Genomic DNA, 26,905 nt, shown 5'->3' with positions numbered 1-26,905 from the left:
AGCAATAATGGTGATGCACAGCAAACAAACTTAAACAAAATATTTTACGGCGTGAAAATGATTACCATCGTTGATGGTCTATATGTCTCTTTCCCTAAAATAAGCCTCTGTCAGAACATCTCAACCTAGCACAGCCTCGAGGAACATCCAAATTTTAGGATGGCGTGTTTGACAACAACGAGCGCTTGCTTGACTACAGCTCCGAGTCCCGAATGGCCCCCTGAGACAGAGTAAATTTCTTTCATAGACTTGGGAAACTACATGACATTTAGTTTATGTTTTTCAATAGTTCCACTTCATTTCACGTCATGATGCAAGTCAGAAGTCTAAAATACTTCAAGTTACACGAAGCACAAATGAAGCTGAAGTTAAACTGCCTTCAATCAAGAGACTGCACTTCATGTGCAGGAGGAAATGTTTAAAATGTGTTCCATCTTCCAGTGGAGAGCCATAGAAACTGTCTTATAGCTTTATATGGTAAAACAAAATAAAATTTGATAGGGCACTGTTAAGAAAGCTGTACAAAATAAACCAGGAACATCTAATTACCTGACACATTGCTAAAGTGTTTAGGAGTCCAGTGATCAGGAATATGCCAAGACATTCTCTCCCAAGAAAGGGTCAAATTATCGCATGTAGAGTCTGCCACAATAAAGGGAGCACACGATACCTGCTATGCCAGTTTGGGTTTTAAAGGCAGCATCCTTCCGTGTCTGAGACTGCTGCTCTGGCTCAGCATTCCACAGTGTGGAAGGTGTCTGGCCGTGAAGGGGATCCAGAACAAGAAAGGCATCTGGTGCAGGTCTAGACTGGGGTGCAAGCAATACTACCACTCGAGTCACAAAATCCAAAAGGCACTATGACATTAGAAGGATATATGGTGGGAAAGCACACCATGTGGAGTTACAGCAAATCCCAACTGGAAAATCACATCAGAGACCCCTAGGATTCTTGAGCTAAACCACACCATCTGCAGTACAAATTATACACCATTTAACAAACAGCTCCTGACATGCTCCTGGGTCATGGTGGAGACAGAGCACCTAACCATGGGTCACTGATTGACCTTGTCACCAGACTTGCCCATACAAAACAAAATTTTATTAGAATCATGATATCATAATGTTGGACAGTCCCATAATAAATCCATTGCAAGATGGAAACAGTAGATTTGGGATAGAATATGAGCCCTGGCAGAGACACAAGAAAGCTACGTAGGTAGTTGGTCCAGACCTCCACATCATCTACCATTGTGCTGGCGCCTCCCACTCAGCTCATACCTGTGACTGCGTAAAGACCAAGAGAGGGCACGTATGACAAGCTGACAGAGGAGAGCAAACACTAAGCTTGGTGTATGAATGCAAGTAGCTGAAAATAGATGGCAGCTGCTGTGTGGCCTCTCCAAGGAGTGCGCTTGAAATGTAGTGACAGGAAAAATCCTACTAATGGGCACAGTTTGGGGGAGTGCAAATGATCATTTACTTTGTGTGGAGGTGACTTAAGCTTAGAATTTATATGAACTCATGAGCAGTGTTTGTCCTTCAAAAAGAAATGCTAGAAAATCTGGAATTGAAGGGAGTCTGGGGTACAGGGACATATATGAATCCATGAGAGTGGGAAGGATGTGTGAAGATAAAGATGCTTGTATTCGGAGTTAACACCTATCTTATCAGAGGGCATCAGCCATGAAACAAGGCGCTTAGTTGACACTGTGTCACAGCCTGATGACACTTGCCTTCCTTTCCCCTTGGGTCTCGACTCTGAGAACACTCCTTGACAATCTAATCTATGTTTCAGGGGAACCCAACCACTGGCAGGCGCATGCACTGTGTAACAGGTGCCCATCCTTTCTGCATGGTCTTTAGGAATACCCCTTATTCCACACTCCTGCAGTGACTTATGCCAAACAAAATAAATAAAGATTATTAATAGCTTCCTATGAGTTAGCTTCAGTATCTGCAGCCAAATGTGTTTCAAAAATATTTGTTATTTGGAATTTTTGAATTTCAGAATTCCGGATTAGGGATTACAGAACAGTATTTAGAAGCTAAACATCTTTGTTTTTCTAGTTTAGCTACCATGCCTTATGAGTAAAATCTATCAAAAATTTGAATTTTAAATAAATACTAAAGTGTTCTAAATTTGTCTGTGATTTGATAAACCTGAACTAATCCAAGAAAGGAAGTTCATGAGCTACCATATCTAAGGTTAACTTGGCATGTAATTTCACAAACTAGTTCTCAATGTTTAGCCACTTGCCACAATTTATCATTTAAGATGCTTCAAATGAGCTAGTGTAAAGGGTAGAGTAAAGGAAAGGTGAATACTTGAGTCACCGAGTATTTTTGGTACTTCTTCCACCCCAGCCTAAACTCTGGGCCTCAACCTCAGGACTTGAATAAAAAGAAAACAGAACCAAAAACAAACAAACAAAAAAACCCAAACAAACACACAAAAAAAGAGCAAAGCATAGTTTTGACTATCTTTAGGGCCAGGCACCATTATTTGAAGGTAGTAAAATAAGAAAACATTTGTGTAAGAAAAGGAAAAATTTCATCATCTAGCCCCATTTTACAATACTTTCAAACCCCCTATTTTGTAAGGATACTACTAGGTGGTGAGATAATGGGTAAGTTTAGATAAGATGTTATTAGATCAAGAACATGTTTGAATATTAAAGCGTTTAAAATGGAAAAATCTCTATTGTCCTAGAGTGAGTGTATATATATTATACACTATATATAATGATTCTTTTAACATATAAAATATTGAGTAATAATGACTAGAATTGTCATTGTATCCAAAAACTTGTTTTTATATACTATCTCTTGTATCCTTATTTCCTATCCCTTTGATCTTTATAATGACTCTGGGAAAGAGAAGAAAGATAAGATTATTACCATCAGCATCTTAAAAGAGGAGGAAATGAAAAGCTAAATAGTTCATTTAGAATAGCATAGTCAACAGCAGACAAAGTCAGAACCCATAGCTACTCTAATCCCATGTCCCAACACACTCCCTGGCCATCACATGGACAAAACCAAGAATGCCATACTCTGTGTTGTGTGGATTATAAAGCCTTCCTTTTTTAAAAATGTTTTATTTATTTATTTTTAGAGAGGGAAGGGAGGGAAATTGAGAGAGAGAAACATCAATGTGCGGTTGCTGGGGGTCATGGCCTGCAACCCAGGCATGTACCCTGACTGGGAATTGAACCTGCGACACTTTGGTTTGCAGACCGTGCTCAACCCACTGAGCTACGCCAGCCAGGGCTGAAAGCCTTCTTCTTTAAAATGAGTATGTGAACAAGTGTAGTGATATTTCAGCCTTGCCAGTAGATAAAACACTGCAGAAATATCCCATTGGTCAGTCTAAGCAAAGAAACTGATTCAAGGGAGAGTCATGGCATGTTTTAGTGAATTCTTGATGAAATTTAAGCTGGTCACTCTAAACCCCCAGAATGAGTTACAAGCTTGGTAAAGAACCCTTCATATGCCCCTCCTATGTACTGTTACTGTTTACTATTAGAGTTGATTTTAAAACTATAATGCTATATACTCTTTAAAATAAGTAATCAGAAATAATTTTCGGTAAGAATTCATTGGTATTAAAAGCATACTCCATTATGTAGCTCGCTCCATAAAACTAATCATTTTTCTGAGAAACAGCATCTTGTGCAAAATCAATGCTGTACTGAGAAAAAAATGAGTTTGGAAGTTAATGAGACTGCACTCTAACCTCAACCATACCATTCCTTTGCTGAGACTTTGGGCCAATCACTTTAATTTTTTGAATTTATTTATTTATTTTTGTAATTACTTCATTGTTGTTCAATTACAGTTGTCTGCATTTTCTCCCCACCACTCCCCACCCTACTCCAGCCCCACCCACCTCCCTCCCTTGCTTCCTCCTCTCCCTTGGTTTTGTCCATGTGTCCATGTGTCCATGTGTTCCTGAAAACCCTTATTGTCCCCATACCTGAGTAATTCATGATATTATTACAAGTTTCAAGTTATGGTAAATTGGCCTAAAATTCTTTTGTTTTTACATAATGACATAATTAATTTGGCTCTTCTTTTCCTGTTACTTACGTGGGCATTTCTTCACACAAAATGCTCCATATGTGTACTTTGCATTGAAGTTATGTTCCAACTGGAAGGTGGTTGGGTTGTAGACAAAAGTTTGGGGACACTGAGTGACACAAGCTCCACTGTCATTGAAATTCATGCAGGCCTGCAACATAGCAAACATTAATTTTATCTCACAATAATCTTAATAATACTCGTTAAAGGAACACTACTGCAGCAGTTTCTATGGGAGTTTGTGTTCTTCATTAAGTTTATGTCAATTGCATAAAAACTGAAAAATCTGATAATTTTATAGTCACCAGCACTTAATTTTAAGTTCAGATTTGCTTAGGACTTCTACAGTTTTACAAAACTGTTTTTACAATGTCAGTAAATATACCACCTCTAGTTATTGTTGTTCAAATTGCTTAGTATCTGTCGACTAACTTCTAAATTGAAAATGGGCTTAAATTATTAAAGTTATCTAGCAGTAAAACATTATTTAAGCTCACATTTATTCAAAGGGTTATATGGTGAGTCCTAGAGTCTAGAGCTAATGACTAATAACTAAATTACCAGTTCTAAATGGTAGACTTTTTCATGAAAGCTGGTGTTTGGAGAGTTCATTGCCTTCAGTAACATTTGTCTTCACTGTATAGTGAGAAAACACATGATGGCCATTTAAGCTGGACTCAGAGAAAAGGCTCTGGCAGCTGACTAGCCAAAGAGTCAATGCAGGCTGTGCAATGCCAAAATGAGAAGAAGCTCCACGTAGCCCATCATTGCATACTATGATGCCTTTTCTGCATAATCTCTTTCATAATGTCACACAACTTGGTAAAAGCCATCGATTCAAGTGAAACAATTTATACCCACTGACTTATATTTGCATTTAAACCTCAGTATGTTAAACTGTTCAAATGCCTTTGAGAACAATTAAAAACAATTTTACTACCTGAGAATGAGGTATGTAGTGTAAAACTAGAGCATATGTATAAGTACATAAAAACTTGTGGTTAACAAAGAGTGGATGAACTAATCTTATTAATTAAAAACATGAAACTTTCACAGGAATAATTTAGGTCTTGGAAGGCAAGCTAACATGAACTCATGTAGTATTTTACAGCCATCATAAATTTTATATATGGTTATTAATAAGCACTAACTCATTCTGTTTCTCCAAAACATTTTCCTCATCAATTGTTGTTTTAGCAAGCACTATATCACAAACAAGACAATCCCCCGATGATGGTCTATGAGATGCATAATCAGAACAAGAATCACTGATGATACATTATTCACTATGATGACACTTTCCAGGAAGAATCTATTAAAAACCAATCTAGAAAACTCAGTGAGTTTTAATTTATGGCTATGAAACTTCATGTGTCCTCATAATTGTTTACTAACATACTTTGTGCGGTGCTGTGCACAGATTGCTTGGCAACAGAGGAACATGAGCCAGAGGAATCAAACAAATTTACCTCCCAGACAAACAGAACACTGTAACTTATGCCAAGGCCTTGACCTGGCATTCTTGAACATGCTGTACCAAATAGCAAAGTGGAATCATGGGAACAGTCCATAAAACAGTGAAATGAAAACTCTGAGGTTCTCTTGGCACTCTGCTTATCATGATAATGGAACCATGAAAAACATGTGGTGAAAGTTATGAGTGTTGTTGGTATTGATTGGTGTTACTGTTTTGGAATTAACCCAGTGCTTGTTTAGCATCTACCAAACCCAGTTTCCAACCCATGGCTGGAGACAGGCAAAGGGAAGGGTCTCAAACCCAGACCTGCTGAGCAGCTGCCCTAAATTCTTAATGTTTCAATATTCATTTCTTCTTCCTCACTAGTCACTTCTGCAATACATACTTTTGTTTACTGTAGAAGTAGGGTAGTGAAGTTAAATTTCTTGTTACATTAAGATAATTCACAAATGATTATATCATAAGAGCTATAATTTATAGTTTGCTTACTTCCAGAATTAAATGCCAGTTTGAAAAAATACTCTATCCTAAATATATATGTGTATTCTTCAGATAGTTGAGAAGGGGTAACAAAAAACAAATCCCTGTCTTTATTTTTAACAACAAAAACAACTTCTTATTCTATGGTTTTTAACTGAAAATGAAGCTAGTGTGTGTATGAAACTGCATTAACTATAGCTCACAGAATTGCTTCTATGTATTCAAAAGAACAGAAATAGCTTTATCGGAGATGCAAAATGTAATTAAGTGTCCCCAACAAGTGATAAATTTTAAGGAAGTAAAAATGTCCTCTTCTAAAATAAAAATCACACAGATTAGCATATAAATTGCTTCAAGCATACATTTGTAAATCTTATAATTTTGAATGATATTAGTTTATAGACAACATAAACTAAAAATAATTCAATTTATAAATTTATCTGCTATTGTCTTAAATTCATATTTAAGAGATAAAATGCTAGTGCCCTTATACAGAAGACTCATTGATGCAACAACATAAACAGGTAATCACTATAAATTTCGGGAAGATAATATTAGTTTTTAAAAAGATATCTCAACATGATCATCTTCACATTGTCTAATAAATCTCACTGGTAGTATAAATTACAACAGAAGGGCACAAAGAACAGTCCTAGTTAATCAATAGCCACCTAGTGAATGCATGACTTCCAGGAAGGCAAAGACTCTTTCTTAATCCTAAAATGGTTAAATTAGATCTTTTAAATAAGATGTTAAAGATTCAATGCACCTGCATCAAAGAGGAGGGCAGGGGAAGCAGGAGAATAAAAGGAAGAACTCCCAGACTCACAAAGCAGTCCGTGTCCTTAGGTCCCGAGCAGCCTCCAGCACACTCTCGATGACAACAGTCACTGACATAGGGCCCGTAGCACCTGCCATCACATTGTTCTGCACACACCGTCCTTGTCACTGCAGAAGACAGATACACAGTTTTGGTCAAAGTCAGCCACCCAGAGAGACTTCTAAGGTGACCTGGAGATGCTGAGAAAAGCTGGGCTCTAGAATGACGACTGACCCACCATTGACGAATTTGACAAATGTTTACCAAATGAAGTCTGCAACAGATGAAAACTACTGCACAAAAACCTTCCAAATTAACACACAAATGAGTTTGTATATTCTTTCCGGTTCCAATAAATACTGTTGTGCTCTACAAAACTCATATAATCTAGCAAGATAGAACCAAGTATGAAATAACTGAATGAGATGCTTAGACAGGTTGGGAAAGATAAAGTCAGCAGAGAAGCCGATTCACACTGTGCAGAGTTGGGTCCTAGAGCAGGTGTCCTCAGAAACAAATTTAGGATTTTTTAGCAGTCAGTGCAGAGGAAAGTATAATCTTTATGTGATTCACATTGTATCTTACATGATTCATATCAAATAGAGGGATGGAGGGAGGGTGGGAGAGAGAGAGAGTGAGCATGGGCAGCATTCTCACAGGAAGGAAGAAGGGAAAAAAGGAAGTATGGAAGAAAGTAAGAAAAGGAGAAAAGGGAGTGAGGAGGAAGGGGACACATTCATATGAAACACAACAAAACCTCCATTGGAACTTTTCTTATAATCTTTGAATACAATCGACTGAATCATATCAAAGTATACTTTTTGTAAAAACAATGCTATAGTCTGGGCTTCAAAATTACAGTATAGAGGGAAACAATTCAGCTTATGTCACTTATTAGAGAGATGTCTTTAAGTGTTCAGAGACACAAATCTTACAGGACATGTGTAGCACATCACTTTTTGGTTTCTGTGTTTCCATTTCAGCCTTGTTTCTCCCCACCTCTTTGACTAGTTCTTCAAAGCTTCCTTCACTGAAGTAAAATTCCACCCTAGAGCAAGATTGCACTATAAATATTAGTATTCTTCAGAATTTGTCTTGGTTGTACTTGAAAATTTTCTTGGGCTATGGGTTCATGCCTGAATGCAACCTTCATCCTTCACTTTGCATAATTCCTATAGGCAGATTACTTTGAGATCCAGATCTGAATTCTCCATTGAGCTACAGCATGTATTCCTAGTTGTCTACAAAAGTCCCCATTTAGATAATGCAAGATGTAGAAAATGGAATGTGACTCACTTTCCCACTTCTACCACCAAGTATATTTCTCTTCTTTGTTCCTTTATCTCGACTAATGGCAGCACCATGCATCCCGCAGCTAAATTAAACAGTTGGGATGTGTTTTCTATGCCTCCTTTCCCCTTACATCACTTCTTATACCTAACAAAAATACCAAGTACAAGCAATAAAATTCTTCAGTGCATCTCTCCTCTCTACTTCAACTTTGTTTAGAAATTTACCTCTAAATTATCGCATACCCTTCTGTAAGTTTCTCCAGATCCAGATTATTCCTCCTTGCTGCTCCAAAAGCAATGGCTTGAAATATGTCACTGTCTATACAAATCAGTGTTGTTTCACAGAGTAAAATTTACTTGCCACCCCTATATTAAGAATAATTCATTAGGAACAGATAGAAGTCCTTCATCAATTGGCTACCGGTATCTAGCTGCACTGGCATCTCTCACCCTCTTGCTGTGCTTCTCACATCCAGCCAAACACATATACCACCGTGATTCTTGTTTCCACCACATGCAACCTTGGATCTCATTGTCTTTTCCCAACACATTCCTTCATGCTAAAATCCCTTCCTGTGTCTTTGTTTAGCAAATACTCAACAATAAACCTCAAATGAAGTGCTCCTTTTGCTCTGAAACCTTTCTAGACTCATCTCCAGGTTGAGTTAGTTTGTCATTCTTGCTTCTGAACAAGCAAGAAGATAAAGGGATAGAGCAATCAATGAGGTATGAAAGCCCTGGTTTATATTCAAACTCTGTCCTTGTGATATAGCCAATTCTTTAACCACTATGGATTTTACTTTAAATTTTTACCATGGAGTTAGTATTAGTGCCTATCTAGAAGGATGGCAGATAGAGATGCAAAGTGCTTAACAAGTCCCTTGTAAACGGTGCTCAGCACTGTTATATTATTACTGCACTAATCATAGCACATTGTATTCATTTGTTCATGTTCGTTTCCTTGAATAAACTATTAGTGTAATTTATTGAACTGTATCATCTTATCTGCATTGTATCTTTGGTGACTAATACAGTGTCTGGCACTTAATACACAATAAATAAGTATCCTGTCCAAATAAGTAAGTCATGTTTAACCAACTCAAAGTAAATATCTGTCACTTAATGTTTAATGCCCTTATCAGAGGAGAAGACAACACGTAGAGAGTTAAAGATGTAGGGCACTAACCAATATAGATAAGCAAATACCAAAATATCAAGCAATGGAGCACATCAACATGCAAATAGCATAATTCTTATTAATATCTATCATTAGATTTAAGTGTCCGTTATATTAAGCCAATGATTACTTCATAATTCCATATTTTTCACTTGGATGCCTTCTAAGAGACATGATGGTGATATTAATAAAAATCCATAATGTTTAAATATGAACTAAATCCTCCCACTGGATGTGATTATATTATTCCCTATGTATACTCTCAATAAAAACATCAAGTAGAATTTAAAGTAAAAATGTACTTGGATTCATCCTGCCTTATTTTTAATTTTGTAAAAATAAAGTCATATGATACTACTTTGCAAAAGCTTATAGAAGATTTAAAAAAACAAAATTTTATGCATTGTCTTGTAAGAGGAGCACATTTTGTATTTGCAACTTGGATAACACTAAATTTTGAAATAAATAATTTCTCCTGTAAATATTCCAGAATAAAATTATGCAAAATAAGCCAACTGTGTCTGCCCCTTTAGCTTTTCTAAGTCGTTGTTAAAATCTCACCTTGTCAATGAAATCTACCCCTACTTAATACTGAATCTTTCCAAACCACTGATTCCTGATGGACCCTTGGACCCTCTCCTTCACTCTCATACTCTCTCTTCTTCTTCCTGCTATTTTCCCTCCTTCTGTCCATCTTCCCTCCCTTTCTCCTTCCCTGTATCTTTGCTACAGCATTGATCACCATCTAACATACTTACCTCAATTATTACACTTTTTGTTTGCTGGTGTATTCCAATATCTCCCTGGCATCCATGTAGCTTTTATTTACATTTCATACACGTTATACAAATATATTACTTATACACTGTGTATGAAATATACCCAGATATATGATATCAATTTATTAACTCTGCATATTCATATATTCTACTTATATTCATGTTCCTAAATGTTACCCAAGTGGTATATTTATTTAGATGTCCTAATTAGTAAATAACACCATATAAAGAAAACATTTGCAGTAAATACTCTTGTAAATAATAGATTTAAATATAATTGCTTTTTCAGATTTAAGCCTTTTTTTAATGTACCAAGAGCTACTAATTAAAATAACACATATATATTAAGTAAACTAATTACTAATTACTATATTTGAAACGAGTTATCACACAACAGTCTGTTAATTTACTTTTAGTGGACAGGAATTGCTCAGCTGGAAAATAGCAGGAAGTGAGTTAGCAATCACATTCTACAGGTCCCGCCATATTTTAATCTAAGTACACTGAAGTATTAATTTATATTCTTAACTCTGTGGTGATTAAAGATAGTTTTATAAAATGTTTTAATTATTTATACTTTGGTCTTTCCCACAAAATGAGAAACTTAGACTAGATAATATTTATAAATATAATCAACCATAAATTTATTTTTAAATGATTTATGAAATGTTCATATTAAGATCATTTCTTTCATGGAGTGCACTATTAAATACGAAAATAATAAGTGATGGATATAATCTAACAGTGCAATCTTGTGTTCTATAATAATCATTAGACTGTGAAACTTTAAATACATATTTCAAATAGTGCAATCATACATGTTGAGTTGACTTTAAATTTTTCAGAAAGCTACTTCTTTTATACAGTGGCCATGTATCTCATATTTTCCAGGACACTTGGATCTTAAATATACCATTCCATTTGAAGAACATGCAAATAAATATCCCTCTAAGTCATTAGTTTAAATTATTTTTTATTTAAGCTATTAAAAGACAATTACAGGATTTGCTTCAAAAACAGTCTGTAACTGATTTTAAAAGCAAAAAAGTAAGATACGTTCAACAGTAAAAATAGCACATTTTATCAGCATGGTTTTCACATACCTTAATTGTAATTGAAAGTTCAGTAAGCATGAAACATAAGTGTTTGCTTGATAGATAATAATGTAAGTGAACAAAAAGGAAAAAAAAATATGCTTAATCTCTAACCAGTGAAGTGAATTAAGAAACATTTCTTCACATTGTTAGGTAAGATTTGTTTTTAGAAAGAAAAAGTTCCCTCTGTACAATCTATTTAATACCATTTGTTGATTAATAAACATTACTTTCTATGAGTTAACACATCAGACTATACTCATATTTTATTATGATGGAGACACACACACAAAACAGTAACTGAAATCAACGAGATAATTCACCCTCCATGGGAACATTAACTTATAATTGCTTTGGTTATATTAATTTCCACCCTGGCTTGAATATTATTTCATTAGCATTTCCCCTGTATTTAGTACCCTTACTAAATTGCTTCATTGGGTGCATTAAAATATTTGGGTCAAATATTAACTAGCTTGTTCATTGGTGTTCCATCACTAACTGTGATTGTTTAATACAAAAAGTAAAACCTGGGAAGTTAAATGTTTATTTTATTAGGGTGAGTAAACTTGAAATTGGGAAGGGGATTCATTCAAAATATCCATGAGAATCAATGTGTAAAGTTTAAGAACAAAATATTCCATATTAAGGGGATACTGCTGAGAGAATATCTATTATCTCAAAAAAATAAAGTATGTGTAACTAGCTTTATTATATCAGTATCTCACTAATAAAAACAATGGCTTAATTACTTCTGTAAATATAACAATAACCACACTTAAAGTTACTACCCTAGAACAAATTTATTTTACTTAAAGAACATTGGCTATTTACTAATCAAATATGTTTCGGTGCTTTCTGTGAGTCACTAAGGGGATACAGAACGTTCACAAATGAGGCAAAACATTACAGGGACAAAACAAAAAGATCTCTGCCCAGTAAAAAATAAGTAAGGCAAATGTAGGCCATCTTTGTAAGTGTGTTCCTCCCACGTTTTAGGCTTTGCCTTGTTTCTTCTCTCCTACCTCCCTCCTCTCCCTTTGCCTCCCGCATCCTCACAGCACTGCGCCTTCTGGTTCTCTTCACTTCCTCCACCCATGGGTCCTGAAACAGGCTATGCGCCAGATTATCTAACAGGGGGGATTTCAAACTTTATCATGAGAAATTTTGTGATGATGAAGATTTTGATTTTATCTGTTTTAATAAGCTCCCAGTTCACATCTCTGCCTTCTGGCCCACAGACCTCATTTTGAGGAACAGACTATAGAGTACTTTAAAAAATGCCTGGGAATGACCTACTTCCTATTAAATGGAAGTTACCTGCGATGGTTCTAGGATTTACTAGTTTTAATAAACTCTCCAAGTGATCCCAATATGCAGTTAGAGTTGAGGGTTGTTATTCTATTCAGTAAAAATGGGAAAAATTCTAGTTTATTTACACCCTTTGATTGATTGACTGAGTATGCCTCCTCTGAAATTTAATCACATCAACTGACCTTTTGTTTTAATTTCCTGTTTGTGTTGCTAAGTCCTCTGTCACAAATTGGGAGATCAAACAAAATTAATGTGCAAGCAGGTGAGAAGATTTGGGAGGAGAAAAACTGGGAGTGGGAACAGAAATATCACTTGGCTGATTCAGAAGGCAAACATTTCAGGTAAGCACCAGGCCATCAGAAAACTGCTCCCTTCTCTCACCCAGCAGCCATCTACATGCAAGGAATCCTGGGAAGACCCCAATTCAATGATAAGCACATTTTAAAGCAAATATATTTTAGTTTGATTTCATTCTATTTCAATTAGTATTCAGTGGCTCACACCTGTAGGCTGCCTATATTATTACTGTTTAGTGACTAAATTTCCACAAACTGTATTCTTTGAAACACATCATGTGCATTTGGTAGCTCAGACCTCAATGAGTATAGTTTTAATGTTATTACACACTTGAAGGATTATACAAGAAGAAAAATGCTTGGGGTAAAGTAGAGGTGATTTGGGTTAGATGTGAAGAAGAATTTTGGTTTATAAAGGCTTCTGCACTGTAATGAACTACTGAATGGGCTTCTTGATTCTTTGTCAGTGTTGAGGGATCTCTCTTCCTTATGCTTTAGAAATCCATTTAATTATAGACGGGGTCTTGATGACATGTACTAAAGAAGTACCCCCTGGTTCCATGGCTTAATATATTTTTTATAAATGGTGGAATTTGGCTAAAATAATAAACATTTTGGGTTGTGTGAAAGGCTTTTAGAAAGCTACTACCCTGAGAATATATTCAAATGAAACAAATAAAGTTCATAGTCCATCCAAGTATACTCATTACTTCTATACATTAGTTTTAAAACATACTGAAATGTATAGAAAATCAGGTTCAGTGAAACTGATGCCAAACTGTTCACCGCTACTTAATTCTTCCAAAGGAGAATATTCAAAAACGTGTGTGTTCAGTGCCAGGCAGACTCTAGGCGTCACCTAGGAAGATTTAAAGTAAAGAGGTGTGACCTTCCTCTTGCATTCTGACTCAGTAAGTCTGGGGAAGGGCTCAGAAAATTCATTTTGGGGAGCCCAAGATTTTCAGGAGTAGCCTTTATAAACCAACACTTCAAAACCTTTGTTCTAAGACTCTTTCTTATTTATGAGAAGACAGCCCATGAAGAGTCAAGCACTTGTTTAGACGGGAAAGCAGGGATGGCAACAGGTCTTAATCTGCATGGCTGATTCTTCTCTTACACTAGATCACAGACATATTAAACCAGTAACTGTCACCAGACAGAATGAGATTTAAGGATGGATAAGGTTCTATCCTGATTTGGATAACAAAGGAATTTTTTAATCTAAAGATTGATTAATCATTTTAACCAGCAACATAAGATCTAACACAATGAAAATAAGCTCTCAAAAAAGATACTTATTTTTTAATAATTTAACTTAGGAAAGAAGAATTATAAAAAAGTACTTGAGCCTTCCAAAGTAGTACAGTCATAGTAATTTTCACATCATCAGTGAAAGTGTAACTGATTATCTACTATTCCTAATTCCTAATTAGTGCAATGAAAGCTACTCCAAAGAGACTGGCTAGGACGTACCATGAGGTATACATGTCCACAGGTAACAATGGTATGATCTCTAAAGCAATAACTGCTATATACAACTGAAAAAATGTGGCAAACACCTGCAAAGCCACTATTGAAATTGACATTCAAAGTAAGTTAATAAAAGTATGGCCAAAATTTGGCAGCTACTAATGACAGTGGACCCTTGTCTCAGACAAATCCCTGATGACCTATGGGCTATGACATGATAATATGGTTAGCTGCATCAAGTAGAAAAGGACTGTTGTCTAATCTATTCTTCATCATCAGCTACTTTATTCATTTATTTAATGAAGTCTTGTTTAATCTATATTTAAAGATGTGTCACTGATTGAGCGATCATAAAGCAGATTTTAAACTGCACTCTTGGTCACCAGGGAAACTGTCCCTTATAAATTAGCTATTAACATCATCAACATTTGTGAGTCAAGATTCAAAACAAAATTGCCCTCTTATATTAAGTATAAAATATCCCTGAAAGTGAGTATAATTTTTTATATATACCTCATAGGGTATATATATATATATATATATATATATATATATATATAAGATTGAAGATAATAAAAGAAACATGAATATGAATCAGGAAATAATAAAGAGCATTTCATGAAATATTTTCTTACATTACACAAATAAGTGATATGCTAGAGATAAAGTGTTACAAAAAATGGAATCATCGTATCATGGACCTGTCACAAACCAAGAAATGAGGAAATATTGCATTCAGCTTTTCAAAATCACCTCACATTATAGTAGACCACACATCTCTATATCCAGCCTTGATGGAAACACACACACATACCCATACACACACCCTATCTCTTTCACTTATCCTAGGTCCCCACCCAAAATATTAATAATGGGAATAAAGATAATTTATCCTACTTAATATAGAACCTATTTTACTCAGTGACGGAAATAATCACAACATATTAATGTGGAAGATACAGAACCTCACATCATGTAAGCAAGGAATAAATATCTGTTGAACTAATGTATGCTATCTAGTCTAAATTTCTGAATTTACTGATAATGAAACTAAAATTAAAATACACTGGCTTTCCTATGGACAAATCCAAAATAATGTCCATATATTCCTAAAAGATCTCATAACACTTTCAGAATTTTCTAAGCAATTTATAGTTTCTTAATATCACAGCAGACCATGTGTGTTATAATCGATTTAGGAATTAAAATACAATTTGATGCTGACATGCAAGAAGTACTACATTTATTAGCACTAGAAAGCTAAAAGTTAGTTATGCTCAGCTAAATTATTGTGCTTCTTTCTGATATCAAATGTTTTTTTTTTTTCATCAGAATCCAAACTCATTCACTTTGTTTCTGCCTCAGAAACAAGGAATATTCCTCAGATAAAGGAATGTTCTTTTTCCTGAGCTCTAGGTTGCCTCTAACATTCAAGTTCAAATTTTTAATATTGTAAACCAGCCTCTTTCTTTACTGAACATTACTTTAGAGCCAATACTCAAGACTCTCATATTTAAAAAATAAAAACTAATAATTCTCCCTCTTCCTTATGCTCTTCATTACTTTTAGAAAGCAAACCATTTTGTAAGGGTCATTTATACCACATACTTTCTTACATATTTCAAAGTTCTATCATCAATCCTTTTTCAGGATACCTCAAAATTTCTCACCTTAGTATCTAATTAGTAACTGATATTTATTGATCAGTTCTACCTGGATGAATGAGGGGTATCTAAAACTCATTAAGAGCATTCTAGGCTCCTCTATTTCTATCTTCAATTCAGCCACAACATTACTCTCCCTGTATGTCTTGTCCCTGTGACTATATCCATCATCAATTCAACTGCTCCAGTTTAACCCTTGGAATTCATCCCAAATTTCTCCTTTCTTTTTCTTCATAGCCAAGACAGTTGGATACCGAGCCTTATTGAAAATTCTATTGCCTGTCTGTTAAATTTCCTCCCTTTTATCCTGGTTGTTTATACGGCATGCTCTGGACTTGTTCTCTGCCTATCTTATGTCTATATTCTTCAAGGGTCAAGTCAATAAAAATTTCCTTCGCTAACCCTTCAGCAAATCCCTTACCAAGAACTCCTTACTCTGCATCTAGCTCCCACTGCCTTTTTGGTGATGTCACTTCATGTCACACAGACTTTTATCACAGCACTTGCTCCATTGTGTTGTAATTGGGTACTTCTGTGACTATACCATGAATACGAAATCTTGAAGTCACAAACCTTTTGTATTCATCTTTTATCTTTAAACTCCAGCACAGTATCTGCCACTTTAAAAGCACTGATAAATCTTTGAGAACAGACATACATAAGCAAGCATACCAACGACCTATGAGGAGGAAATATCAGAGTGTTTCAAAGATAATATGCATTATTAATATTTACTAATACAATAATATAAGTCAACATGCATATACAAATATAGAAATATAATATGTATATATGTGTATATATATGTGTATATAGAGAGAGAGATAAGAGAAAAAATACACACACACACACACACACACACACATATATATGTAGGTAGAAGTAGAATTACAGTTGAAACCACACACATATAACCAAACTTGTTACCATATAACAATCACTTTAGGGGAAAATGCAGGTTGGGGCATGGGTGTTCATTGATAGGCATACATTATTATATTTAAATCTATATACTTGAGTTATATGGATTAGAAAAATCTACAATATGAAATAACCTATACACTTGGCAGAGAAAATTAATTATTCCAGTGTTACAGATGAAGAAATTAACATTTCAAATAATATTTAACTAGTTTATCTGGGGTCACATAAATTATTATAAATATGGTTTTGAATTAATTTACAGACTCCTATATATCTTTATTAAGATGTTTACATTAAGAGTCACGAACAATAGGCGTCTCAATTTGAAGACCGCATGAAGTGGGGGTGAGAGAAAGACAGTTTACAAGCTCGTTTAAATGCAGTGTTGAATAACTAAAATGATCCACACATCTGTGTTTCACAGTCTTGAAAAAAAACTCATTCCAGAGTCTTTTCACCTCATGACACAATTATGAGTGATGAGTAATGAGCACTAAGATATTACTCAAACACACTTCAAATTTATGGCAAAAGCATCAGAAATAAGATTATTTTATATTTAACATTTTATAGAAGCTCATATATGACTGAATTTCCAACCTATTGATTCTATAGAGGAGGACACTGAGATTCAGCTGGGCCAAAATTCAAGGCCACAACCTCAGTAATAATAAAGAATTTTAAGGTGGGACCACCTAAAGAGTTATACCACAAACACTTCAAGCAAATAAGAATGCTTTTAAAAATATGACTCTTCTTCTCATAAAGCAATCCCAGATATTTCTGACTATTCTGTTAGATGTCTTCTCAATAATCCCTCGAATGTGTTATATTCTCTCTAATCCTGCCAATTAGATAAGATTCTCTCTGAACCAAACACCCCTGTCTGCATTTCTGTAGTGTAAGTGGCTGATAATAAAGTTTTGATAAAGCTAGTAAAGCCATTTAATTTCAAAGACATCCATCAAAATAAACATATGGTCAGCTATATAACACACTTCTATTCAAAGACCTCTGTAAGAAACCAGGCCACCCCGATCCATAAAGTTCTCTTTTTACAAAGCCATGGGTAACTGAGGTGACTGGCCATTTAATAACCCTACTTTTCAATTTCCATTCATTAATGTCTACCTTTATCCTTTAAATTCACCAATAAAGAGTAAACCTGTGAAACTCCAGGCACTCCACCCTCCAGGACCTGTGAGTGGTAAACCTTGTCTTTATCAATGTTCCCTGATAGTTGTTGCTGAGGTGTGTCTTGAAATCATAACAAGAACCTCAAGGCCAGTCCAGTCACAGTATTGGCTCTGGTCCAGAAAATATCTGTGGGGGCTGGCCACAAGGAGTGCAGGCTGAGGTGGGTGCCTCAGCCATTCCCAGTGGAGAGTGTCACTATCAACAAGCTGAAAGGGACACAAAACAGTCCCCCAAACTGTGTCCATGTGTACATGTACGCCTACATCTACATCTATATTACCTGCAGCTAATCACTACATTCACGCACAGGCAAACACCCTAACCATGCAAGGAAGCAAGAACAAATACCACATATCTCAAGATTTTTATTGTGTTGAGAGTAAGAGAACTTGAGGAATCACTGGCAAATATGTTTTCCCATACAGTTGGTTCTTTATTGTAATACTGTTTTCTTTAGCAGACTAGTACAACCACTGCAGAAAACAGTATGGAATTTTCTCAGAAAACTAAAAATGGATCTACCTTTTGACCCAGCAATTCCACTGCTAGGATTATATCCTAACAACCCTGAAACATCAATCCAAAAGAACCTATGCACCCCAATGTTCATAGCAGCACAATTTACAATAGCCAAGTGTTAGAAGCAACCTAGGTGCCCGTCAATAAATGAATGGATCAAAAAACTATGGTACATTTACACAATGGAATTCTATGCAGTAGAAAGAAAGAAGGAGCTCCTACCCTTTGCAACAGCATGGATGGAGCTGGAAAGCATTATACTGAGTGAAATAAGTCAGGCAGTGAAAGACAAATACCATATGATCTCACCTTTTCCAGGAACCTAAACAACAAAACAAACAAATGAGCAAAATATAACCAAAGACACTGAAATAGGGGGCAGACTGACAGTGACCAGAGGGGAAAGAAGAGGGAATTTCAGGGGAAAAGGGAAAGGGTTTGCAGGAACAAGTATAAAGGACACATGGACAAAAACTAGTGGGGGTGGAAATGGGAGGGAGGTGGGGAGCACTGGGTTGGGGGTGGGCTGGGATGGGAGTAAAAGACAGAAAATTGTACTTGAACAACAATTAAATTTAAGAAAATAAAAAAGAAAGCGAACTTGAGGAAACTGAGGTCCTTGAAATTAGGTGAGTTTAGAGCTAGAACTACATCTCTAGTCTCCTGACGCCCCCACTTCAGTATTCTTTTGACCTTTTCAAGAGTTCCTCACCCTTGTCTCATACCGTTAGCATTTCCAGAGAACAGGCACAACTTTACACATTTTCTTTAGACCCTTTGAGCCTTCAGCATGGCATTAAGCAATATCTCTTGAATGACATTAAACTGTATTTTATAAAGCATTTCAAATAACTATATATGCTATAGTTAAAATGAGAACTATACTGTTCTTTAAATCTGCAAGAAAGTTCATCAAATTACAAGTAGTACCAACTCATAGCAATATCAACAGCATATTAAAAAAGATTTTTTTCTTATTTTCCACAAGTAAATTATTGGATCTCCTTTAGAAATGTTTTAGATAGGCATAATTTTAGAAATGTATGCAAGTAATCAGTCTATTGTAGTGTTGCCATTAATTTTACAATATCTCCAGAAACTACAAACCCAAAAAGAGAAAACAGTAAATAACTGAAATCAATAAGAAGGCTGATGGACATGCAAAGTTATTAGTAAAATACAAGAATTTTAATTAAAGATGTTGGTTTTAATAAAGGCTCGCTGCTATTCTGATTGATCGGGCCTGCTGGCTCAGCTCTTTCTCATTTCCCCATTAGCTCCTGCTGGGCTTTGCTCTGCTCTGATTGGATATTTACTACTTTGGCACCTTCTTTTTAAACAATATTTGTCCCACTAAGATTGTGAATGCAATTTACACTTCAGACAAATTTTATGCACATTATTGTATGTGAGTATAGTTAGTTCATTATTATACTTATACTTTCTCATTTTGGTTTTATTACTTCAGGAAACTTTTGGAAATTTCATGGTAAATAGTATATTTTCATTTTGAGTTGCTACACTTTCTTCCTTGCTGAAAATTTGAGAAACCAAAATATATAATTACCTTATTAGATTTTAATATTCTCTTCAAAGAAGTAAAGCAGTTCCAGAACATTTTTAGAGTAAATCTGCCCTAGTAGTAAATAGAATTGATAAGCCAGGCCACCAGGATGCTTTGGTTGTTAGTTATTTTTACCCTATTATTAAACTAAAAGTTTTAATATATTACAACTACTGAAAGTAATTTTATTTGTGCATAAGTATAACAAATACTGGGGAAAATGCTATATAATTTATAAATTTCCCTAGCAAGTTCTATAATGGCAGTGTAGAAACAATAAATAATATAAAGTGCTGTTTGGAACATGTTTTCACTTTGTCATTGCAGTAAAACGCTGCATTCACAATTATCTGCAACAGGACAACTACACCGCTTGTATTAATTTTAATGCTGTTCTATTTTTAATTAAAAAAACGATTTTAAGACAATCTTGCTAGAAATAATACTTAAGAAGGAAGGGATGAATTCTTCCATAAGTTTCCTTTTGGTTAAAAGAATATAGTAGCTTTAATCACTTTCATAGACATTTCAATGGTCAGAGTACAGCTGTTCACTCCCGTAATTGCAACATGCTATTGTCAAGTGCACTTACATTTTCTAATTAGTTTCTAAGCAAGAAATGTGATATGTAAAGCAAGTTAGAAGACTGAAGAGTATACCAATTGGTAATCAGTTGGGAATATGTTAATTAAATAACCAGCAGTTGAAGACAACTGTAACTACTTTCATGCAAATGTATGCAAAGATTAGGGCGATCAAACTCTGATATTTTGTTATGTCCTTAAAAAAAAGTCTGAGATGATACCAGGTCTAGTGGGACAAAACGAATGTATAAAATGAAACATCCACCCTGCCTATTAATAGGCCACTGGAGAGAGCTGGCCTGATACTGTGCTCAGAGATAATAAGGGACATGCGATATCCAATTTCAGTGAGATAAGGGTGCTTCATATATCTTGCAGAGACAGAGATAACTTTCTTCTTTTAATCATTATTATTTATTTCTTAAAGCTTAGTGTCTTCAACCTATGGAACTCAGACCTTGGGACTCAGTTCTCATGATTAGAGAGAGCTGTCGTTCTTACCAGCAAGCCTGCTAAATAATATTCTATAAGCTTCAGACTTTACATAGCAGATAAGTTTGTCTCCTCTGACGTGACTACATTAATCTACTGAATCAATGTATTTAAGTTAAGCTGTCTTGTGGAACAACACGGCCACTCTTTATCTGAGCTTAAAAGTACTTTCAAGTTTGAATCACTGCTCCGCAGGTAATGCGGCCCTCAGTATCCAATCGTAAGTTCTTTGTTGACCAATTGCAGCTATATGAAAAATATTCCTGTAAGGTTTATAGGGTCATGATGCTGTAACATCAAAAGGAATTTAAGGAGAATGAACTCAAGTCACTAGAACATTAGAATCATGAAGTAAAACAGTAAGAATGGAACACTTGGAGAGATTCTAGAAGCACAACATGTTGTAGTATTTATAAAATTCTTTAGGTTGTCTAAAGTTTGTGCTTTAGGAACTTATTTAGAAATATAATTAATATTTTAGGGGAACATTTACAAATAGATGCTGGTTCCACAGTTCATAGCCTGAACATTATTAAAAGCTACAGGAGAACAACACACTGAAGTTATTAAACATGCAATCAAAGCTACGTGCAGCACACAAACCAGTACATAAAATATGTTTCAAAACGTTCCTAAATTTAACTAAAACTTTACAAAATTTTACTGAAATTTCTATAGGCATGCAGAATACGTTGTTGTCTATAGTAAGCTGTCAATTTATTTACAGTCTCCTTCAATTTCACTAAATTTATTAGGGGAAAAATAAGACTCTCATTTCTTCTTCTAAAACCTTCTGCCTCTTTCTCTGTCTGACTGTTTCACTTGGCATAATACCCTGTAGGTCCACTTACATGATTTCACTTATATATGAAATCTAAAGAGCAAAATAAACAAACAAAATAAAAATAGACTCATAGAAACAGAAAACAGACTGATGGTTGCTGGAGAGGAGAGGTGTTGGGGAATGGGTGAAAAGGGTGAAGGAATTAAAAAGTACAGGTTCATAGTCACAAAATTATCATAGGGATGTAGGGCAAGTTATGGGGAATACAGGCTTTTATAGTGGTTATATTTAGTGCCAGGTGGGCACTTGAGATATTAGGAAGGACACCTTGTGAGGCATTTGATTGTCTAATCACTATGTTGCACGCCTGCAACTAATACAAAATAATATTGAATTTGAACTTTAATGGAAAAATAAAATAAAAGCAAACTTCTGCCCCTTGCAGACCTCCCTTTAAGCTTACCATCGCTAGCAGCGTTTTCCGCCCATATCTCTGTTCAGAGACGTCTCCCTCTGATCTCCACTCTTTGCTTCATTTCACCCTTACAAGTCAGTCATTATCATGGGTTAGTCCTGCTAGAGCGAGAATCATTTCTCTTTACTCGTACTTGTCACCATCATTTAGTGTTACTCAGGATAACTCCTGGCATATTTGCTGTTTTAGCAGGAGGCACCTGTTGCAGGTGTCAGCATTGATATGATGTGGTGAATGGAAACTATTCTTAACATCAGTTTCCTCAGCTGAGCTGTGGGGCTTTTAAAAAATACCTTTACCTTTCTTCCCTAATGTATGGAAAGTTTCAAAGAATAATTATCCATAAAAAAATAAGGAAATACTTGGCAAATCACAAAGCTGAATTCCCTCCACCCCCAGAGAATCTCTCACTAAGGTGAATTCATTTCAGTCATAAGGACAGAAATCATTTGTGAACAATATAAGACTATGTTTTTAAAATCTTAAAATGTACTCTTGTGTGGGCAATCAGCCAGAGCACAATATTGTCAAAAACTTGCACAATGCATGCTTTCCAATTTTTAAAACATTCCATCAAGACTCAGAGACAAGTTCACCTGAGGTAGGCATGAGGGTAATATATTTTAACTAACCCAGGGACCATCAGAAATCTAAAAGAAGCCTGAAAAAGTATACATTAATTTTTTTTAATCATGCATGTTATATGAGATCTCTCGAGAAGGTATCTGGCCATGTAATATGAAAAATAGAGACATTTATTCAAAAAGACAAAAGATATAAGGAGCATTGTACATAGGACAGTGATGGTTGTGTTCCCTCAAAGTAGGCACTTTGGACCTCACACAGTTCTTCCATTCACTACCAGCTGCTCTGTTGTATTCTCCTGAATCTCATCACTGGTCTGAAATCTCTTCCTCTTTAAAGGTCATTTCAGTTTTGGGAAAAGCAAGAAGTTGCAGGGTGCCAAATCTGGGCTGTGGGGGAGCTCATTCATCTGGGTAATTTGATGTTTCACCAAAAAAACCTGAATGAGACGTGATGCATGAGCTGGTGCATTGTACATGAAGCTGCCATTCACTGGTTGCCCTATAGCTCTAGCTGTTTTCTTTGTATTGCATCTCTCTACTGATGAGGAAATTTGAGGTACTTAATAAGTACTGCTTATTAATTGTTTGGCCTGGAGGGCTAGTTATACTGGTATGGGCAACACCTTCTCTAATGTATGGTCTTAATCTTGCTGTGACTTTTCTGTGCCTTCTTTGGGTGTGAAGAACCAGGTGACTTCCATTGGGATGACTGGGTCTTCATTTCTGAATTACAGCCATAGACCCACTGTTCATCTCCAATTATGACCTTCTTGAGGAAATCTGGTTCATTAGTAGTGATTTGAATGGGGTCATCAGCAACTGTAGCACGATGTTTCTTCTACTCTAGTAGGAGAAGCTGTGGAACACATTTTGCCATGATATGTTTCATGCCAAGATCCTGTGTCAAAATCTCGGACACTGTAGGTTTGGGAATCCCCAGATCAGCTTCTAGCTCTCACACTGTCAGTCACTGATCTTCATTGATTGTAGCCTGTACATGTTCAACATTCTCAGGTTTCTGCTTGTTGCAGGCCTTCCAGAATGGGGATCACTTTCAACCGATTCTCGACCACCTTTGAAGCATTCCTGCCACACTTCTTTTTTGCACTGCCCAAAAAGCCTACTGAATTATCTGCATAGTTTCCATGGAGGAATGTTCAAGTTTAATGCAAAACTTGATGCAGATTCATTACTCTATTTGCTCAGTCATTTTGAATGCAGCAGCCACACAGTACACATGCTCACTCAAGGGCCTCAACCACCTCCACTGACTAGTACAGTGAAGTCGTCATTGTTCACACATGCACATTCCTTTCCACTCTCTTTGACTATCAGGTTCCATCAATGTCTCTCAAATGATTCTTGTTATATAGAGAGTGGCTGGACTTTTTCCAGATAGATCTCTTATCTCTATAGTATCTCTGGAGGTTTAATATCTCTATGGAATCTCTCACAAGACCTAATTCTCAACAAAAATATGACCATGTTTCCAAAATTCAGGTCATAATAATAAGTACATAAATCTTCGAGTAGATGCAAAATATATTTTGTCTCAGGATGTTGAGTTCTTTAAATATGGATAAGCGATGTGCCTTTCAAGTAGCTCCAACAAGGAGGGAGAGAACTGGAGTGAAAGCCAAGGGCAACCAGCCTCCACTTCTCCTGGGCCTTTGCTTTTTGCTTCTCCAGCCATCTATGGTCACTAACCTTCACAAGGTGGGACTGGGGTATAGGAGTTTTGCCTCCATGCTCATTTATTCAGATTTAAGAAGGACTATATTTTCTAACAGCAACTCCTTTGGTTTGGTTGTAATATTAGCTCTTCTTTATTAGGTCCATAGTGTATGCCAAAAAGGTTTAAACATTTCAACTACATTACTGCATTGAATTTGTTTCCTTCAATACAGCAAGTATCTGAGGTAAGTATAATTATTTCTATTTTATATACATGGTAACCAGAATTTTAAAAGATTGTCACTTTCTGATGCCAGGAAGTAGAAACAACTAGGATTTGTTTTATCCAGCTGACTTCAAATCCAATGTCCTCACCCACTCAATTCTCTTATACCATATGGTATACAGGAGAGAGTATCATCTTTAGATTTAGAACGGTTGGGTTGAAGTCTCAGGCATTAGCTGTGTAAATTTAACAACTTCCTGAGTCATTTCTTCAGCTCATATCTCCCTAGTTGTAAAAAAAGAGGTTAATGATAATTGCCTTTTTTAACTCACAAGAATAATATGAAAATAAATTTTAAAATGAAAATGTTTCTCAAACTATACAGATCTATGTGAATGAATACTATTCTAAAATTTGGACATGCACATATCAAATGCATGTAAATGTTTATAGAATTTAAATTTGATAGATTCTGTGGAGTCAACACAGTGACCATTAATCCAATTTTACATTAGTATAATAACCTTAATTTTTATGATGAAAATTAGGTGAATTAAGTGACTTCTTGGCTGATGATCTGATACATAAGCTATAGTGTGATGATCTTCTTAGTCAAGACTCCCTCTCATACCCACTTCATGGTAAGTAACAAAACTCATTTTAATGTGCTGGACAAATGCTCTGCTTCTTAAGGCATCAAGGATAGAGTGCAGCTGGACCTCACAAAGGCCAGAGAACTAGATGTAAAAACTGTCAAAAACTCTTTCTCTGTCTGTCTGTCTGTCTCTCTCTCTGTGTCCCATTAGCCTCTGTGTGGATGATTTATTCTTCTAAATTACTGAGGACTGACCAATCCTGCTTCTCATTAACACAATGGTTCAAAATGGAAACCTCTACTATGTTTACTGTCTCTTCAAGTTCAAGTTTCTCAGGTAGTATTACCAGCATCTAAGGATCCCAAGTTCCAATTCTCTGGGAAGAGAATCTGATTGGCCTAGCCCGGGTCATCATCTACTCTTATTAGAGGATTCCTTAACCTTTAGTACCATCAGCATTTTGTTTGAATCATTATTCTTTGTTCTGCGAGGGTGCAGTGACGCTCTGCTGTGCGTTGGTGGGATGCTATTAACACATTGTCTACAACTGTGACAGTGAGTATATGTATTTCAAACAGGAATCTAATCTTACTTGAGAATCCTGCTTAAAATTCTTGTCAAAACCCTGCTGCCCTAAAACAGTGTTTCCATGAAATAAATTAATTTAAGTCTACACTGAGATACTATATTTCTTCTAACCTTTTGTCAAAACCCAGAGTTTGATAATATTATTCACTGCTCTGCCCAGGGAACAGGGAAGCAAGCACCCCCACACTGCTCCTGGTGGAGGAAATTACTGCAAACTTTATAGAGAACAAGGGCTCCATGTCTTGAGCTGTGTCAAATTTCTTATGCATGTCCTTGACCCTGTGGTTGCAGCTTCTAGGAATTAATACCACAAATAAATGCATGCACATGTGCATGACAGCATGAAAAGTAGGCTAACATTTGAGTGAAAATGGGCAGGGGAAACACATGCTTCCTACCACAGGCACAAACTGTCTCTGGAAGAGCACCCAAAAGTAGCCATACCGGTTGTTTTCTATGGGGGGCTGAGGGACAGGGGTGGGACACGAGTAGGAAGAAACCGTTTACTTTATACTCTTTCGTATTTATGAATATTAAACATGAGAATGCCTATGAATTCAAAACCAAATTTAGGAAATTATTTACCTTTGAAGTGATATATTTTCTTATACCCATTTGCCATTGGTGGCTCACAACAAGGTGATTAGTTTTGCATTTTGTATTGAGATAATTTACCAAACATTTTACACTGAGACAAATTAGACATCTAACTTTTTATCTAACACTATTGCAAATTTCCATAATAGCTAA

The 26,905-nt window shown here is 35.8% G+C and overlaps 1 protein-coding gene across 7 annotated transcripts in view; it reads right to left on the bottom strand.

The window, feature by feature from the left end:
* ERBB4 (erb-b2 receptor tyrosine kinase 4) overlaps nt 1–26,905 on the bottom strand; it is a 970,339-nt gene that overhangs the window by 275,392 nt on the left and 668,042 nt on the right. For all 7 annotated transcript variants that reach the window (XM_036022897.1, XM_028510101.2, XM_036022900.1 and 4 more), the window contains exons 6-7: nt 6,869–6,987; nt 4,092–4,233 (exon numbers count right to left, since the gene is read on the bottom strand). In XM_036022897.1, the coding sequence (XP_035878790.1) occupies nt 4,092–4,233; nt 6,869–6,987 (261 nt within the window). The remainder of the gene's footprint in view (nt 1–4,091; nt 4,234–6,868; nt 6,988–26,905) is intronic.

Source organism: Phyllostomus discolor, chromosome 4 (assembly GCF_004126475.2).
Source record: "Phyllostomus discolor isolate MPI-MPIP mPhyDis1 chromosome 4, mPhyDis1.pri.v3, whole genome shotgun sequence".
Lineage (NCBI taxonomy): Eukaryota > Metazoa > Chordata > Mammalia > Chiroptera > Phyllostomidae > Phyllostomus > Phyllostomus discolor.
Note: the sequence above shows the minus strand (reverse complement) of the source record. Positions and strands in the feature narration are given on the sequence as shown.